Source organism: Tetrao urogallus (assembly GCF_951394365.1).
Source record: "Tetrao urogallus genome assembly, chromosome: 19".
Lineage (NCBI taxonomy): Eukaryota > Metazoa > Chordata > Aves > Galliformes > Phasianidae > Tetrao > Tetrao urogallus.
Genome location: NC_136832.1, coordinates 5,478,805 through 5,496,450, shown reverse-complemented (window position 1 = coordinate 5,496,450; position 17,646 = coordinate 5,478,805). Strand labels below are relative to the sequence as shown.

The 17,646-nt window shown below is 45.1% G+C and overlaps 1 protein-coding gene across 3 annotated transcripts; it reads left to right on the top strand.

The window, feature by feature from the left end:
- Positions 1-3,722: 3,722 nt before the first annotated feature.
- On the top strand, positions 3,723-15,172 carry ZER1 (zyg-11 related cell cycle regulator; the record flags this gene model as incomplete). 3 transcript variants are annotated; one of them, XM_079544570.1, is made up of 15 exons in its annotated part: positions 3,723-3,880; positions 4,711-4,861; positions 5,153-5,589; positions 6,982-7,158; positions 8,277-8,391; positions 8,858-9,004; positions 9,265-9,438; positions 10,113-10,322; positions 10,982-11,023; positions 11,344-11,463; positions 11,890-12,005; positions 12,362-12,550; positions 13,522-13,619; positions 13,993-14,095; positions 15,115-15,172. In XM_079544570.1, the coding sequence occupies 15 exons, from the start codon at positions 3,723-3,725 to the stop codon at positions 15,170-15,172; spliced, it is 2,295 nt and encodes a 764-aa protein (XP_079400696.1). The 3 variants fall into 3 exon arrangements, with proteins under 3 accessions (XP_079400696.1, XP_079400695.1, XP_079400697.1); XM_079544569.1 differs by having other exon boundaries at positions 10,107-10,322; XM_079544571.1 differs by lacking the exon at positions 12,362-12,550 and having other exon boundaries at positions 10,107-10,322.
- Positions 15,173-17,646: the final 2,474 nt, after the last annotated feature.

Here is a 17,646-nt window from a genome sequence, read left to right as displayed (position 1 = left end):
TTCTGCGTTTGCGTTAAATTGGTTCTTTTAAAGCCGTTCCTTGCGGTCGGGTCACATCCACACGCGTCGTTTGTCCTCTCCTTGGACCAATCGCTGGTGCTGGAAGCTTTGCCAATCGCGTTTGTGGCAACATGAGCGTTGTGCCACTGGCACGAAGCCACAGTGAGTCAGGCTTGGAGAGAGACCGAGAGAGAAGATGGTCTGAAGTTCAAGGTAGAGATTGGCACGGGCAGCCCCAGAGCAGCGCCAACCCTCGTGTGCCAGCGCTGCCAGAAATGCCCTAACGCTGCAAACGTAGCCTGCAAAGAAGCAGCAGTTGCCAAAGAAGTTGCCTGGATCTGCGAGGCTGCTGATGGGGGAGTGAAGCTGCGTGTCTCAGCGCTGCAGTTTCCTTTGGGTGCTGGGAGGGTGCTGTTACTCCACAGAAGGCTGCAGGAGGGTACATGGGGTTTTGTATGCCTGCTTCGAGGTGCTCCGTTCCTCTGTGTGCTAAAATGAAAGCAAAACCACACAGAAAAATGAACTGGAAAGAAGATGCAGCTGCATTTCTAACTTTTTGATTCCCACACTTGAACTTTTTTTGCATCTCTTACTTGGCCATTCAGAAACACGTGTGCAGTAGGTAGCGTATTGCCCATCACTGGGAGGCATGGTGACAGGCTGCAGGGCAAGCAGCTTGCTGATGTACTGCCTGCAGAAAGCTGCCCGAGGATAGTGATTAGGCAAATGGTAATGATTTGTCAGCATCTCTATCTTGTTTATTTTTATCAACAAAGCACACTGAGCTTATAGCTAGGGATGATATTGATCAGTGCAGCTGTTGACTTCATTACTTCCCTGCCCACATCGTGTCTCGAGGCTGGTTAGAAGAGGCAGGGAGCAACCTGTACAAAAGGACCACGGTCACAGCTGCAGCTTGGGTGCTTCTCAGATGTGCACAATAAATCACGAGGATGAATGTTTTTCTCTGTGGACTATGTTCCGATGTCAGATTTTGTTGGTAGAGTGCTGGGAGCTCAGAATTTGAAGTGCAGCTGATTTCTCCAGGGCTGGGATCAACATCGTGCTGCTTGCAAGGGAGGGTTGTTAGAGCAGCAGGATGCCAATCCTTGCCCTCTCTAAGCTGCTTGGACAAATCCCAAGCACTGGTCCTGTCAGCAGCACGTAATAATAAATTGTTACTGAGAATTTAGAATTTGGTTTAGTTCTCTGTCCAGAAGCAGTAAAAAGTGGTAGAAGGCTGGCTCCAGTCCTGCTGTCTGATGGCATGGGTGGACTGGTAGGGATAGCAGAACGTGTTTCCCTCCTGGCTCAGATCTTCCTGTTGATCTGGCCTTTCTGGAAAGATTCTCTCAAGGAAGCTTCAGGCAAAATATGTTCTGGAGGTGAAGCAGTTGCATCTCTGAAGCAGACGCCATGCAGAGTGCAGGACAAGCTTCCTCCCACATGCATCCTCTTAGGCAGGATCTCACTGCTAGCAAGGCAGTGCTCTGCTCTCAGTTGCCCATGTATTCCTTGGATTTCTCTTCTGCCAGCTATAGAGGAGGGAGCTGTTGATTATGGATTTCTTTCTCTTTTAGAGCAAAGCTTACACATTTTCATTATTTGTGCCATATACATCTCAAAAGTCTCCACATTATCACAGCACCCGTAAGAAGTCGTAGTAGTGTTGTTAGATCCAGGCTCAGCAATGCAGGGAGGTTACCTTTTAGACTTTTTTTGGATCAGCACATTAAGTACATTTTTGTGATTGCTGAGTTTTTATTCATTTTCTCCTCTGCTGTTGCTTGGAGACCTTTTCCTTCTTGAGCCAAAACCAGAGGACCTGCCTGAGATCACACTGAAAAGGCTGTGAAAGTTCTAGGTCAGAACACAGCAGGTCAGGAATTTGGGATTTAAACATGATTCTTACAGTTATTTACAGGTACAGTTCCCAGAAGTGTTATGGGAAGGAGAAATTACTGATCCAAGTGAAACCAGGTTCTGTCCTGGGTTTGTCTGCTTACACTGGAGCAAGATTTGGCCCAGGGAGACACAGGCTGGGGTTGGTGTACCCCAGGAATGATGCAGCACTGCAGTTCCTCCTGCTACGCAAGAAGTAGCTCTGCTCATCCCATTTGCTTCTTGAGAGGCTCCTTTCTGTCTCGGGTTTATTCCTTGGTCGAGTCTTTGTCCCTGGCACTAAAGCATGCTCTTAAATAAAGAATTAATGAGACACGAAAGGAAGAAAAGAGCTTCAATTCGCAACTCGTGCAGCATAAGGAGGCACCAGAAGGCTGGGAGCACGGGCTGCCAGGCAGGCTCAGTCACAACTGTGTCCTGTTTCCCACAGGGACCATGTGGTGCCTGCATCTGAAAGGTTACCTCATCCTCAGCTTTGGCTGATCCTTCATCCTGGTGGCACAACCCAGACGGTGGCTGAACAGAACATCTGGAAGGGGAGGGAGGGTGCCTGAGTCACCAGGAGTGCCCTTGGGGTTAGTGCTTGAGGCAAGGAAACTGAGTTAAATGCTGAGAGTGCAGGAAAGAAAGGAGAGCATCTCTGGCTTTCTAAAGACAAATACCTTGATCTTTGCAGATGCAGACAGACATTTTGCAATAGTTTCCCCAGCTATGCTGCACAGAAGAATAACTGACTCCATAGCACCGATGTCCTCAGTACAGCAGGAACTTACCTATTGAAAAGACACAGATTTCACCTCACAATTAAACATTTCAATGCAATTTGTGTGTGCTCGTGGAAATACATTGAATGGTTCACATTAAGGTTGCTTCTAATATGATTTGGCCCTGTAAAAGTGAAATGGTCTTCAGTCATTTCTCCAAAACACCCTCAGTGCACTCAGCTAGTTCTGCTTCAGTGCCAGTGAGCAAGCCTGAAAGCCAGAGCTATGAGATTTTTGAAATAAGGAAACAGACAGGACTAGCTTCCCCTAAATATGTGCCTCACTATCCTCCTTTGTTCGGTAATAAAAACCAAGGAGGGCAGAAGCCCCTTGCTTTTTTCCATGTTGGTCACTCATACTTTTTATGACAGAATTTGGAATGTTTTAGTGAGTTCCAGCTGCCTGCACAGTGTCCAGCATCCCCTCTGGTTTCTGATCCACTTCATGGTCTAGTTCAAACACTTGCATGGAGCTTCTGGCTTGGAGCTGCAGAGAAACATCCAGCTAGAACATTAAGCTTCACTTGAAATGGCAGCAAACAATTACAGACACAAGGTTTGGGGTCACCAGATCCCACTGTGGCTATGCAAAAGGATCTTCCCAGCTGTACCTTCTCTGGTGGTTTGTTCAACCCACTCTGAAGGAAACCAAGCAATGTGGTTTCCACCACTTCCCCTTCAGAAGCCCTTTGTCAGCCAGATAACTTCTGCACTGAGGAAACATGTTAGGAAATGAGGCTATACAGCAAGAAAATGTTTCACATTAACTCATTCCCCCAGTGAGGGAATTTAGTGCACAGCCCCAGAGGGACCAAACCACTGCGGGTTCTTCAGAGGTCAGCAAGTGGCAGGCTGTAACTGGAACTATTGACATCCTGCTGGTACAATAGCTATGCAGCATGCTTTCCAATGTGCCTTTCTTAACGAATCCTTTTTTCTCCTCCACTTATAGCTGCCCTGATGTCCCTGTAAATTCATCCTGGAATTTCATTTGAGGAAAGGATCTTCTGAATCAAAAGCTTCCTTCTGTTTTCCCCTCCCCACTGCTTCCCTGAAGATGGCATCCGACAGCCCGGAGTCACTCATGACCTTGTGCACAGATTTCTGCCTTCGCAACTTGGAGGGGACTCTGTGCTACTTACTGGACAATGAAACTCTCCGGCTCCATCCTGACATCTTCTTGCCAAGCGAGATCTGTGACAAACTCGTCAACGAGTACGTCTGGGCCTATGGAGGAGCTCCTCTGGTTTGGATGGGAGCTGGGAGCTTGGGAAGGGGGAATCATAGTTTTCTAAAAAAGTGATGGAAAGGATACAAGGAAAAAAATGGGAGGAATTCATAGGCCTGGTTTGGTTTTTGTTTTGTTTTGTTTTTTTTCTGGTGAGCCTCATATTGGAAATAAGGATTTGCATGAACTCCAGAAGGAATTGTCCCCTGGGAGTTATTGTATCCCAGCAGTCACCATTTCCATATATGTAAACCCTGAGTGAAATGAACAGTCCCTGCTTCTTCCAAGAACATCAGTGAGCAATAAAGGAGCCTCCCTATTTCCCACCACTGAACCATTACAACTCTCTCTCAAACCAGAAAAATAAGAGTACAAAGAGCTAACAGATGTTGCATTTTAAGGCTGCTGCTCCCATAGCTTCACAAGGCAACCTGTTTCCAGGGCTTTATCATTTGGCTATTAGTTTCCCTTGGCTGAACCCTTGCTTATGATGTCTGGCAGAAAACTGCCAAGCTAATTTTTTGAAAATGAAAAATCAAGTTAATAGCTTTAAACAGCATGGAAAAAAAAAGTTCTAGAGTCTGTGCTTGGCAGAATCCAGTTTACTCAGAAATACATGTGACCTTGCACAAATCACTGCCTTAGATTTTCCTAAGGACTGTTAGTTTTGTGGAGGAAGAGCTAATAGCCCAGCCTCCAGGAGGAAGTCTGTGCTCATGCACTCGGTAACATCTTGTCAGAGCCAGGAAAGGTGCCAGAGCTGTAACTGAGCCTTTGTCTTCTGTTGTGCTGTGCTAACACCATTGCCTCAATACAGGTATGTGGAATTGGTGAAGACAGACAGCATCTTTGAACCCCATGAAAGCTTCTTCACCCTCTTCTCAGATCCACGGAGCACCAGGCTAGCTCGGATCCACTTGCGGGAACAGATCGTGCAGGACCAGGATCTGGAGGCCATCAGGAAGCAGGTGGCATTGCAGTGACTGCCTCCAGCTGCCACTTCGCATGGCAGCACTGTGGCGTGGGGACCAGCTAGAATCCCAGAAATCCAGACATTCCCAAGATTCCACACAGGTTTCTCTGGGAGAAACTCAGCATCTCCTTCCTCAGCTCCTAAAGCTGCCACAGGGAATGGGGTGGGGATACTGGTCAAGTTTGGTGGTACAGGTTCTCAAGCTGTCCGTGAGAGGTGTTGTAGGGAGCAGGGTGGGCATTCCGCCTTTGAAATTCTTGTAACTGTTCCATTTCCCATCTTCCAGGATCTTGTTGAGCTCTACCTGACTAACTGCGAGAAGCTGACGGCCAAGAGTCTGCAAACTTTGGTGAGCTTCAGCCACACGCTTATTTCCCTTAGCCTCTTTGGATGCTGCAATATCTTCTATGAGGAAGAGAACCCCGGAGGCTGTGAAGACGACTGCTTGGTGAACCCCACTCGCCAGGTTTTGGTCAAGGACTTCACTTTTGAAGGCTTTAGCCGCTTGCGCTTCCTGAATCTGGGCCGCTTGATTGAAGGGGTCAACGTAGAGACATTGCTTCGGCCTTTGACCTCCCTTGCTGCTCTTGACCTCTCTGGGATCCAGCTGAATGATGTGGGATTTCTGACACAGTGGAAGGACAGTCTGGTTTCCTTAGTGCTTTACAACATGGACCTTTCAGAGGAGCACATCCAAGTGATTGCACAGCTTCACAAGCTCAGGTCAGCAGATGTCTTCTTCCTTATTTGTCTTTTTCCCACTGATAGGAACCATGCAGGTCTATTAGAATGGGATATGTGCCTTTTCATGGACAGCCATCCACTGCTGGCTTCAGCTTATAAACATTCCCATGAACAGGCTCATTCACCAACTAACGGCACGTCTGACATGGTTAAAGCCAGACTGGGTTTTGTTTGCAAAAATAGTAAATACACACACAAAGAAAGAGCTTCCCTTCTCCCCTTCCCCCCCAAACAAACAAAAAAAACCAGCAGAACTCCCAAGAGATGACAAAAAAAATGGCTGTAGATGTACACAGGTACTAGGATAGTGGTAATCGTACTGAAATTTGGTCCTTCAAAACAATTGTTAAACAGGAACACCCAGACTTTGCTCTGAGGTAGAACCACAACAAACTCTCAGCTCAGAGCATCTGCTCATTGCACGCTGTGTAAGTGCGCTGCTTGTGGATGGTGCAATCAAGGAACAAAACAGTGCAAAGAAATAGCTGACAGCACTGACAGCAAAATGGCTTCCTGACACGGAATTGAGACAGTCGTTGTTCAGACTGCACAGTGGTATCAGAAAAAGGATCCAGAACTTTCTCACCCAAAAAGAAAGGGGTACCACGTTAATGTACGACCCCGGAGTCTCAGCCAACCTTCTGGGTAACACTGACTAAATCCAAGTGACTTTAACTGCTGGTGAGCTGTGGTGAAACTTGGTCTATAATATGTAGAAGATACTTTTGTACATATGATGTTGGTTTCTGTCTTAGGCAGTTTAGTTTCTCCCAAAGGATCTTTTCTTGGCAGACAAGCAGGCCCTGTCCTGTAAGGGACATTTGCACATTATAGCCAATGAGATTGTCCCACAACTTCCTCAGCTCCAGGGGTTTCCCCAGAGCTTAAGCATTTAAATATCTGAAGGTAAATGAAATAATTAAGAGAATAATAGCCTGGGGTGGAAAAAATAAATAAATAAAGAGATCGGGAATGCAGACAAAAACTTGTGTCAGTTAATTTGTGGGATGAAGCAACAGATATTTCTGGGAATGCAAAGATCCTCTAGTGCATCTCAGTCACCAGGCAAAAATGCTCAGGTGGGCGCTTTGATGGAGCTTGGGAAAGGCAGTTCCTGAGCCTAGAGCAATTTCCTTTGTGATGGCATAGCCAAATGACTCATGCTCCATTTAAGTAGACCTCCACTAGATATGTGTGCTTCTGGTAGACACAAGGCCAGATCCTGCTGCCTGATCCTACAGAACCACATTCCTGTATCTTAGGAAGGAAATAACAGTCACCACCACAGTCTGCTTGTCATTTTCCCCTGGCACAGCCACAGAAACCCCGCTGATGCTTTCCAGGCTCTGAGCTGCTCTCTGTCATTTGCAGACACTTGGATATCTCTCGAGACCATCTGTCCAGTTACTATAAATTCAAGCTGACCCGTCGGGTTCTAAACCTGTTTGTGGAAAACTTGGTAAACCTGACCTCGCTCGATATCTCAGGGCACACTATGCTGGAGAACTGCACTATCCCAAACATGGAAGAGAAGATGGGCCAGACAAGGTAAGGAAACAGCAATTACTGAGGTCTGCTTGGATTAGCTAGATGGGTCAGAGATGAATTACGAACTGTTCCCACTTTTGGGCTTCCAAATTCTGTGGGCCTAATTGATAGTAAAAAGCAAGATACAACTGTTGCTGGTTCTCGATGCTGAAGTCTAGAGTGGGAATCAGCTGTGATTTTTGTAAGTGACACAGGTAAGGACACGTTAGTACTGACAAAGATTTGTTCTGCCTAGCTTACATGCATCTCTACATTCCACATAGATTCTTCCAGAGGTCTCTTGCAGTGGTTTATATATCCAGAGCCCTTTACACATTTCCTACAAAAACACATAAAATACTGACTGAAATTAGGCCCTTCTGAGACAGGAGGTTTTATACACTCAGTCAAGACATCAGTGTTGATAGGATGACTGAGTGCTTTAGAAACTTAAAATCTAAAGGCAGATTTTCAGATCTGACCTGAATGCTGCACAGACCAACTTTTGAAAATCTTGGTGCACCTCAGCAGGACAGACCTAGAGGAGTGGCTTTCCAGGTCAGCCAACAACTCTGCCCTCCTGTTCGCTAAGCACTTACTGGACAAAAGCAAACAAATGAGACAGTACTGTCTTCTTCACAAAGTTGGTTTTATATATATATATATACATGCACACACCAAGAGCATATATATATTATATATAGGCTCTTGGTCAATAAGGGACATGGCAGCAATAAAAGAAGTGTTGTTGCATGATCACAGAAGCAGACTAGCATGTTTATCAGATGATACACCATCAAGTTTGCAAATAGTTTAGATCAGTGAAATCCACATTCCTAAGAAGTCTTTGCCCTAGCTTGTTACATTTCCAGGACAAATTCTGTCCAGGAAAGCTGCATTCTGACATCAGTTCTTACTGCTGTTTTAATTCCTCAGTGTGTTTAGCCTTTTGCTCAGGTTCACCTGGGACTCATCATGCCTGTTTAGGTTTAGGAGAAGCTGGTTGGTGCACAACTGAAATACAGATATTATCACTCTAGTTACAGAGCAGTACAGACAAAGTGAGCAGAGAACAAGCAGCTGTCTCTGTGGCCTGGAGAAGCAGGGTACCAACATGACTCATCTCTTTCTTTTCTCAGCATTGAGCCAGCAAAGAGCAGCATTGCTCCCTTCCGGGGTTTGAAACGACCGCTCCAATTCCTGGGCCTTTTTGAAACATCTCTCTGCCGCCTGACGCATATTCCAGCCTATAAGGTAACGAGGGTGTCAGAATATTGGTAGTAGGTACTTGGTAGAAGTTCAGAGATCTGCCTGCTAATAGGGAGGAGTTCTTAGGGTTTTGTGTGTGACAATTTAGCTCTCACCTTTCAGTAGCTACTTGATAATGCAGGAGGGCGGTCAGAAGGCAAGACCCACACCCCACACAGCTCTTACAAGTGCTAAAGAAACCAAAACAGCAACAGAAAACACCAAACGCCTCTTAGAGAAGGGCCTGAAGAAATCATCCTGACTGAAGGACCAGGGTGTCTGTGACTACCAGAGATAGCATTTTGTGTCCTTCTGGGCTGAGAAGTGACTCGCCTTCTTTGCTCCCATCATGGGCCTAATCCTGCAACAGGACAGAGGACAGTTGTACCCTCTGACTTTTCAGACTTACCTTGGAGTTCTCACACCAGCTTGCTTTCTTCTTTCTTCCCTGTCTCTTGTTCCTCCATGCCAGGTGAGTGGAGACAAGAATGAAGAGCAAGTTCTGAATGCTATCGAGGCTTACACTGAACACCGGCCAGAAATCACTTCTCGTGCCATCAACCTCCTTTTTGACATCGCCCGTATTGAGCGTTGCAGCCAGCTGCTGCGAGCTCTCCAGGTAAGCATCACGTGAGCATTTAACTCACACTTACAAGGGAAATTTCGCAGTCCCAGCCTTTTCTTCACCCTGAGATGCCACATAATTCTGGAGAAAGTTCCAGTGGAATGGCAGAACTAAGTACCTTCACCTCATGAGCATCTTCCTGCAACACCTGAGCTGTGCATTCCTTGTAGCCTTTGCCACACACATCCATAACCATCACTCCAAGACTCCACAGCAAGTCAGTGGCACTGAAACTTCACGTTCTTTCCTTGCAGCTGGTGATCACAGCCCTCAAGTGCCACAAGGATGACAAAAACATCCAGGTGACAGGCAGTGCTGCACTGTTTTACCTGACCAACTCCGAGTACCGCATGGAGCAGAGCATAAAGCTGCGGCGCCAGGTCATCCAGGTGGTGCTGAATGGCATGGAGTCCTACCAGGAAGTCACAGTAAGAGCTGCCCAGCTTGCTTTGGCTCCCATAGTTCTCCTTCCCTGTGTTACATCTTTAGCTAGGTATTAGGATTTGTGTTTTCTAAGCCTCCAATACATGAGCTGAGGCAGGCATCAGAGAACCTATTGCCCAGATCTGCTTTTTGTCTTCACTCAGGTGTTAGGGATTACACACAAGGTGCTCCTTATCCATGTGATGTTCTCCAGAACCAGGAGAAGTAAGTGATAATAGCAAGGCACCTTTTTAGCTGATGTTAGAGGTAAAAAAATGTATAACCCACAGCATAGATGTCCAGCACAGACTATGAGTTGAAAATGGTGAGGGTGTTGGGGGCATTTAGTCAACAGAAAGAAACAGTATGCCAGTGCACTGTCATCAGAAGTGCTGACACTGGGCTACAGCAAGTGACTTCTGAATAGAAAACGTATAGACAGTGAAGAACTGGCTTAGAAAGTGACACGTACTGGGTGATTGGGTGGCCACTTGAGACCAGAGTGACAGTGAGGAAGAAGTACCTACTGAGAGCTTAGCTAAAGCAGAGTTCTAGGGAGGAGAGTAGCAAACTGTAGTGCTATGATTTCAGTACCAAGCAACAAGGGAACATGAGGTGGTTAGGTCATGTTTTCATAGCCACCTGGTGCAGCATTTGCTTCCTTATGACCCAGGTACAGCGGAACTGCTGCCTCACACTGTGCAACTTCAGCATTCCTGAGGAGCTGGAGTTCCAGTACCGCCGAGTAAATGAGCTGCTGCTGAACATCCTCAACCAGAGCCGGCAGGATGAGTCTATCCAGCGCATTGCTGTGCACCTCTGTAATGCTCTGGTCTGCCAGGTGGACAACGATCATAAAGAAGCTGTGGGCAAGATGGGTTTTGTCATGGTTGGTATGGTCCCAAGGTGTCTTCTTATCCTTAACCCAAGCTACCACCATTTCCTTGCAGCCATGCACCAAATGCATCCAGGCAGTGAACCAAGCTTACTGTATCATAGAAGGGAGCATCTGTCCCAGCAAGGCTAACCTATCCTGAACCCTGCCCCTCCATGTGGCATCTTTTACTGGCTTGCAAACACTAGAAGTCATGGTCTCAGAGACAGGCTGTCCATGAAAGCAGTGTGACCTGACACGTTCCATCCTCACTACACCATACAATTTCCAGAACTGGTAAAACCTTTTGACTATTTCCTTCTGCACCTCCCTGAGTTTGCATCAGATTTCCAACTTACATCAGTGCATATCTCACCCCTTTAAAAGAACTGCAGAGGCGCTGCTTTGTTGCAGTTACACCACATTCCAAACTTTGACTGCAAACCCAGCAGTTCAGGGAGCGTGACATAGTTTAGCTCTGCAAATACTTGCAACACGGAACATAACCTAGCCCCACTGGTTTAGAGAAAGGTGTACTAGTTAGATACTCTGCAAAAGGTCAAAATTGCATACACTTACAGTTTGCTGTAGCCAGCTCTGCAGCAGCTGAACCTGTTGGTTTTAGCTCTGTGATTCTCGAACTGTTCTCACTGTTCCCCTTCCTCTGCCCACAGACAATGCTAAAATTGATTCAGAAGAAGCTGGCTGATAAAACGGTGAGTGTTACCCACTAAAATGTATAAATAATATTTTCTTTACTCTGACTTGGGCACGGAGATAGTCTGGAGTGCCAGCCCAGCTTCTCTATCTAACATAGGAAATCCCAGCTGGCGCTGCATAGTGGTGAGGGCTGAAGGGACAAACATAGCAGGGAGACAAAAATAGTTAAAAACAAAAACCCACTTGCAAACAAGTTGAAAGCAAATAACAAGATTTTCTTACCTCTGAAGTTATCTGGGGTGATGTCAGAGATGAAGCAAGTATTTGGTTTGCACCGGGCTCTTACATTAGCAAAGCTGTTTCTTCATCCTTGCAGTGTGATCAGGTGATGGAGTTCTCATGGAGTGCCCTCTGGAACATTACTGATGAGACTCCTGACAACTGTGAGATGTTCCTCAACTACAGCGGTATGAAACTGTTCTTGGAGTGCTTGAAAGTAAGTATGGCTGGTTTCCTCTAGATGAATGCTGACATTAGCAGCAGAGATGAAAATAGCTAAGCTAACTCATAAGCAATACTTCCTATATTGCGTAAATGGAAGAAAGTTGCATATTTCATTCTTTCTGTGATCCAACCACCCAACCAGAAGAACAGAGAAACTTAAACTCAGCACATCTTCCTTTTTCCTGTCTTATACACACTCCTCCTGAAGCAGGGCAGCAGTGAATGATAGGCCCTAGCCTATGATGTTCTCATATCACACGTCTCTTGAATGCTGGAGATACCATTGGAAATCTGCTAAAAAAACACTGATAGCTACCCAAAAATCCTTATCCTTTCTAGATGTGCTTTCTGCATAGTTTCTCATTCCTGTTGTCACCATATCTCTGCTATTGTATAATCCTGTCTCTTGCTTTCTTAGGAGTTCCCAGAGAAACAGGAGCTGCACCGCAATATGTTGGGCCTCCTGGGCAATGTGGCTGAGGTCAGGGAACTCCGTCCACAGCTCATGACCTCCCAGTTCATCAGTGTGTTCAGGTGAGTGCCTAGCTAACACACAGCTGGGCTGGGGCAGGAGGAGCACTATGGAGCTCTGCTCCCACATCACCTGGAGACTGTTCAGCTTTTGATGCATCAGATTGGGTTTTTGGTCATTCAAAAAAAAGCTAAAAGGAAATGATAAGATACCTTAGTGAATGCGTTGGATTGTAAGGGTTTGGTTGTGATGTTAATGCTGCTAAAAAGCTGCATCTCTGAAGGGCACAACTCCTGTTTCAGGCTGGAGATATTTTCTCAATAATCATCTCTGATGTAGATAAAAGATGTGATTGTTTTTGGAAGATGCTGAATAAGGTTATTCTGGCACCTCTAAACGATTTCTTCTCTCTCTGCAGCAATCTGCTAGAGAGCAAAGCAGATGGGATTGAGGTATCCTATAATGCCTGTGGGGTGCTCTCCCATATCATGTTTGATGGTCCAGAGGCTTGGGGTATTTGTGAGCCCCACCGAGAGGAAGTTGTAAAGAGGATGTGGGCAGCCATCCAGAGCTGGGACATCAACTCCAGAAGAAATATCAATTACAGGTGAGAAACAGAGGAGTTTGGCCCATTTACCCAGAGCCAGGATTGTCACAGAAAGCAAACACCAACAGAGGAAAGGAAAAAGATAGAGCCAAGCATGGAGGCTCTGCTTAGAATGGAGGAGAAATCCTTAGGAATGTATTCTTCAGTGAGAGTTTCACATCTTCCTTTGAGTCAGGGTAGCATGTTACACAGGCTGCTAAAATTCGATACCTTGCCTGGCAATTCTTATGGGAGGAGCATGGGAACACAGCAGAATTTATCCTGCACGTTTCTGGTGGAATTGTGTAGTTCAGGAAACCTATGATCTGACTGTCTGGTGAGACTGACTAAATGATGTTCTCTGAGACTTCCATCCTTTGCACCTCTTCAGTACCGCTTAATTCTGTAAGTCACACGCGTTGCCGTGCTTTCACTCTCCTTTGGAGAATATCTAGACAGAGTGTCCAGAAATCTCTTAATGGGTTAAAGCAGCTGGTGGCATCCTCCAAAGCTTTTCCTCTATAAGGGTATCAGGTATTCTGTTTTCCCATAGTGCTTGGCAGGGATCCCAAACAAATGGCATTCCAGTGCTTTTGCTACAGTATGCACATGTTATTGTCATAAGAAACAGAGCAGCTGTTGCATGTGAGCAGCTGGCATTGGATGGGTATAATTTTGCTTTGGACCTTCTACAGAGCTATCAGTGGTGCTGTTTCAGCTGTCATAAGAAAATGACTGACAGAGAATAGAAATCAGCTGACTTCTTTGCAGTTATTTATTTGGGCAGCATGTTTATGCTGAAGTGGTAGGGCCTGTAAGCCTGCCAGTATTGCCATGTGACACAGACTTGCTCTTTGATGCCAGAATCTTTAGCATGCTAAAGGATTTACTGCTGCGGTGTCTATGAACACAGAGTATGCATTGCTTTGAGTGACGAAGATGCTGAAAGAAGCAGTTCTTGGATTTTTAACAACTACAATATTTCTGTGCAGGTCATTTGAACCAATCCTTCGACTTCTTCCACAAGGGATCTCTCCTGTCAGCCAGCACTGGGCTACCTGGGCACTCTATAACTTGGTCTCTGTCTACCGTAAGTTTTAAAATCACATCCATTGCACTGCACAAGTTCACAAATGGATCTAAGCTTCTTAGCAGAAAAACTCATCCCAGTATAGCGATGTAGTTAGCAAGAGCCTTATCTGAATAATTTAGTAATGTCCAGGCAGCATAGCCGTGCAATAAACAACACGTCGTGTATAGGAAATTTCTTCAATGTTTAGATCCCTCTGGCCATGCTCTGCTCAGTCATTTTGTACCTTAATTTTACAGTCAACCCTTAACAGGTTGGCTCCATAAAAAACTAAAGTTTTGTTACTTCTCCAACAGCACCCCTCCCCTCCTGCCACTCTTTAATACTGCTTTTGGAAAGGTTCACAAGAACTTGTCTTATTCTTTCCTTGCAGCTGACAAGTACTGCCCACTGCTGATCAAAGAAGGTGGGATTCCCCTTCTGAAGGACATGATTAAAATGGCCTCAGCACGGCAAGAGACCAAGGAAATGGCCTGGTAGGAAACTAATGCACTGTCATCAAACATTCAGTTTAACTTCAGTTTAGTTTCCTGTTCCCCTACATCAAGGAAAGCTACCAAAGAAAAGCTTGTGCTCTTTATGAGAGGTGAAATAAACACAAGCAAAGAGCAGGAAAAGAAAGATAGAAACAGAAGATTAGAGGTGTTTATACGTTTGCAATAAGCACTGGTAATCAGTGGTTATGGATACCAGGCAAATAGGTTCTCAAAGTGGCAAGAAAGCTGCTTATTGCATCTCTTAACTTGATCGTCCCCAGTCATCACTATACTTCATACTTGAGGTGTGAACTCTGTCCAGAATATCAGTCTGTCAATGATGGAGCTGACTGCAGAGTTTAAATCAAAGGATTTTCAAAACATGGAGAGAGCCCATCACTTTTGTGAGCCTTCCCAGCTTACTGTTTGACCTCCCTTTGGAGTCATTCTTTCAGTTTTAAGACAGCTGCAGTTTCTAGTCACTGACAAACTGAGATCTGTAACTTCATATCTGCAGGATGAATATTAAAGAGAAATGTAGATCAGCTGGGAATATGTACCTTGTGGGTAGCAGGTACCCACAGCTGCTCAATGCTGGAGGTGGTAGAAGCCTGCAGAAGACTGTCACAGGTTATGGAGATTACGTATGGCGATGCAATAGTCCAAGAAAAATAAATGGAAAGAATAGAAAAAGCAGGGACAGGTAACAGTAGAGTGCATGGAAACCATTTGTATGCATGTGTTTTCTGATACAATTCAAAGTTATCTGACGATTGAGGCGAGGGGGTCATGAATGAATGATCTGGAGGTATACTAATATGACTTGGAATTCCAAGAGGATGAAATTCCAAGCTCTTAAGCTGTTTGTGTGGGGTATAGTGGTTTTTATATCAATATTGGTTGATGTATATCAGAAGAGACTGACTGCTACAAACAGCAGTCCTTGTGTTACTGTCCCACAGCCATAACACGACAAGCATTAAACTAAACCTTCTTCCCTTGTCCTGTTTTATCCCTAGGAAAGTTATAGAGCACTGCAGTAACTTTAAGGAGGAGAACATGGACACTTCCAGATAGAGGCAATCATCTAATGCCTCTTGCCAGCACTGTATCCAGCTTCTCTCTAATTCACTGTACATAGTGAGGACTCTTTCTGACCAACTCGCCTGTTGGAAGGAAACTTTATGTGTGTGTGTGAGACCCTCAGTAGATGAAGGTGAACAGGGGAGGGAGGGAGGGACTTTTTGCACAACAAAACGCTTTCCTTAAATTAGTGGACTTTTTCGTTATGAAGTTTCAGATTGAAGTTCTGTGTGTATGATTTCTGTATAAAAAGAAAACAAAAAAAGACAATTACATTATGTATCTTTTAACCTTTTTTTTTTTTTTTTTTTTAAGACCATACAGAGAGCCCCAAATGATCACGAGCTTGAAAACCCAGTTGTGTGATCACTAGTGTGACATTTTCCTTCCCACTTTTTAGAAAATTCCCTTTTGCTGTATTGCATGAGATCCTGCAATGCAAGAACACCAGTCCTGAATCAGCACTGGCCACTCAGTGGGTTTACAGGCAGAAGTGAGTGAGTTATTTGCTCTGAAGGTTGGGGGACACATTACCAAGAAGTCAGAGCAAAAGAACTGAACTTTTTGGTAATGTTTTTAAGTAGAGGAAACGGGGAAAAGTTATCTTTTAAGTCAATTCATTCTCTTAAGGGTTTTTTATGGTAGACTCCTATTAATGGAAGCACTGCTAAATGTATGTGGTTCATTTGGAAGTAAGAGGTTCCTGTTAACGTCAGGAATTCTGTTTTGTCCCCTTTGGCAGTTCTGTAGGATCTGCCAGCCCACCTAGACTCATGTGGTCAGGGATGACCAGTAAAACCAGTTACACATCCTTGGCAATGCAGAGCTTTTCCCTCTAAGGGAGCCTGTGCATGAAGGAACAAGGTTTGTTCACAAAGGGCTATACATCTTCATACCAGTTTTTTCAACACCTTTTTAGTTTTGTTCTGCTTCATGGAGAAGGGCTACAAATGCCAGAAAATGGCATAATAACCCCTACCAGGCCATGGGCCACGTGTGCAAGTCCCAGTAAACGACTGAAGCTGTTCTACCCTTCTTCAGCTTGCACTCAGTGGTAAAGTAACCTCACTGCAGCACAGATGCTGTCATTTGAGGTGCTAACATCATCTTTAAGGCTGAGGAGTCTCTAGGAACCCTTTGGAATACCATCTCCTAAAACAGCACCTCTTGTTCCATCCCAACATCTTCCCCCTCTTCTGGCACTACTCTTATCCTACTGCTAGCACTACCCAGTGCAGTCCCACTCCCATCAGCAGATTCACTCCAATTTATATGGGTTAGGGGAGAGGAGAGTCCCCACTAAGCTGGTCACAGAATCAGAGAATGGCCAGGGTTGGAAGGGACCTCAAAGATCATGAATCTCCAACCCCCTGGTCTTCACCTGTAAAACCCCAGGCCTACAGAGTCTTAAAAAGCCCAGGGCCAAAGGCTGCTTCACAGCCAGGCACTCAGCATCACGTTGTGCAGTTCATGCTCAGAGCCCCACCTGTCACAGTGCTTTCGTAATTCACAGCTCTTCCCTTAAAAGTGGTTTTGAAAAAATTTTATATCTGCAGTGAGAGGAAACCGTGGCCATGTGTGTTAGGACAGGTCAGGCCTCTGGGATAGCACAGTAACCATTGCTGCTCTCTTCCCTCATTTACATTGCTTGCTGCTATGACTGAGGTTCTTCTGATGCTCAGAGTTAATGCTGTCATTACTGAGCACATTATGGACAGATCCTAGGGACACAAACTGACACTTTAAATGACAGAACACAGCTGCCCTGGAGGGGTTTACTTTTTTCTGCCAACACGGTGTTACCCAATGTCTTTTCTTCTCTCTTTTTAACCATGTCATGTTTTGATATTGTGAGATCTGTACTTTTTCTTTAAGTATTTTTCAAACTATATATATATTTTTGTGTCACTTTTGAATTGTTTTCATACAGTTTGAAAAACTTGACAAATTACACTTTTTTGTGGTTGTTTGATTGAAATGTATTTTTCTCTCTTTTATTCCTGTTCCCTAAGAATTTCTGTCCCTGCAAGTTTTGAGACAGAGATGTTTGTTTCATGGCCTTTTCTGTGTAATGCTTGCTAATCATTCTCCTAGATGCAAAACTAAGAGCAGCTGCATATAATGCTGACCAGCCTCCACGCATTGCAGGAGCCAGGCTTTGCTCACATTATTCTCTATGCAGTGCTATCCTTTTGAAGTTGTCCCATGTGACAGTGCCAACCCACTAGATTTTCTTCCTTTCTGATGTCCACGCAGTGAAAACTTCCACCACTAAAACCTTGAATCAAGTGACAAGAAAACTCTAATGATTCTGACAATGTTGGCAAGGTGGGATTGGAGGAGATGGGGAAACATGGTGGATACACTGTCAGAAACCTGTATCCTCAGAACACAGCTGCCCTGCAGGAGAGACAGCTGGAGCACATCTCAGCCTTGCACTGTAATCAGGCTTTACTCTGAGATTTTGA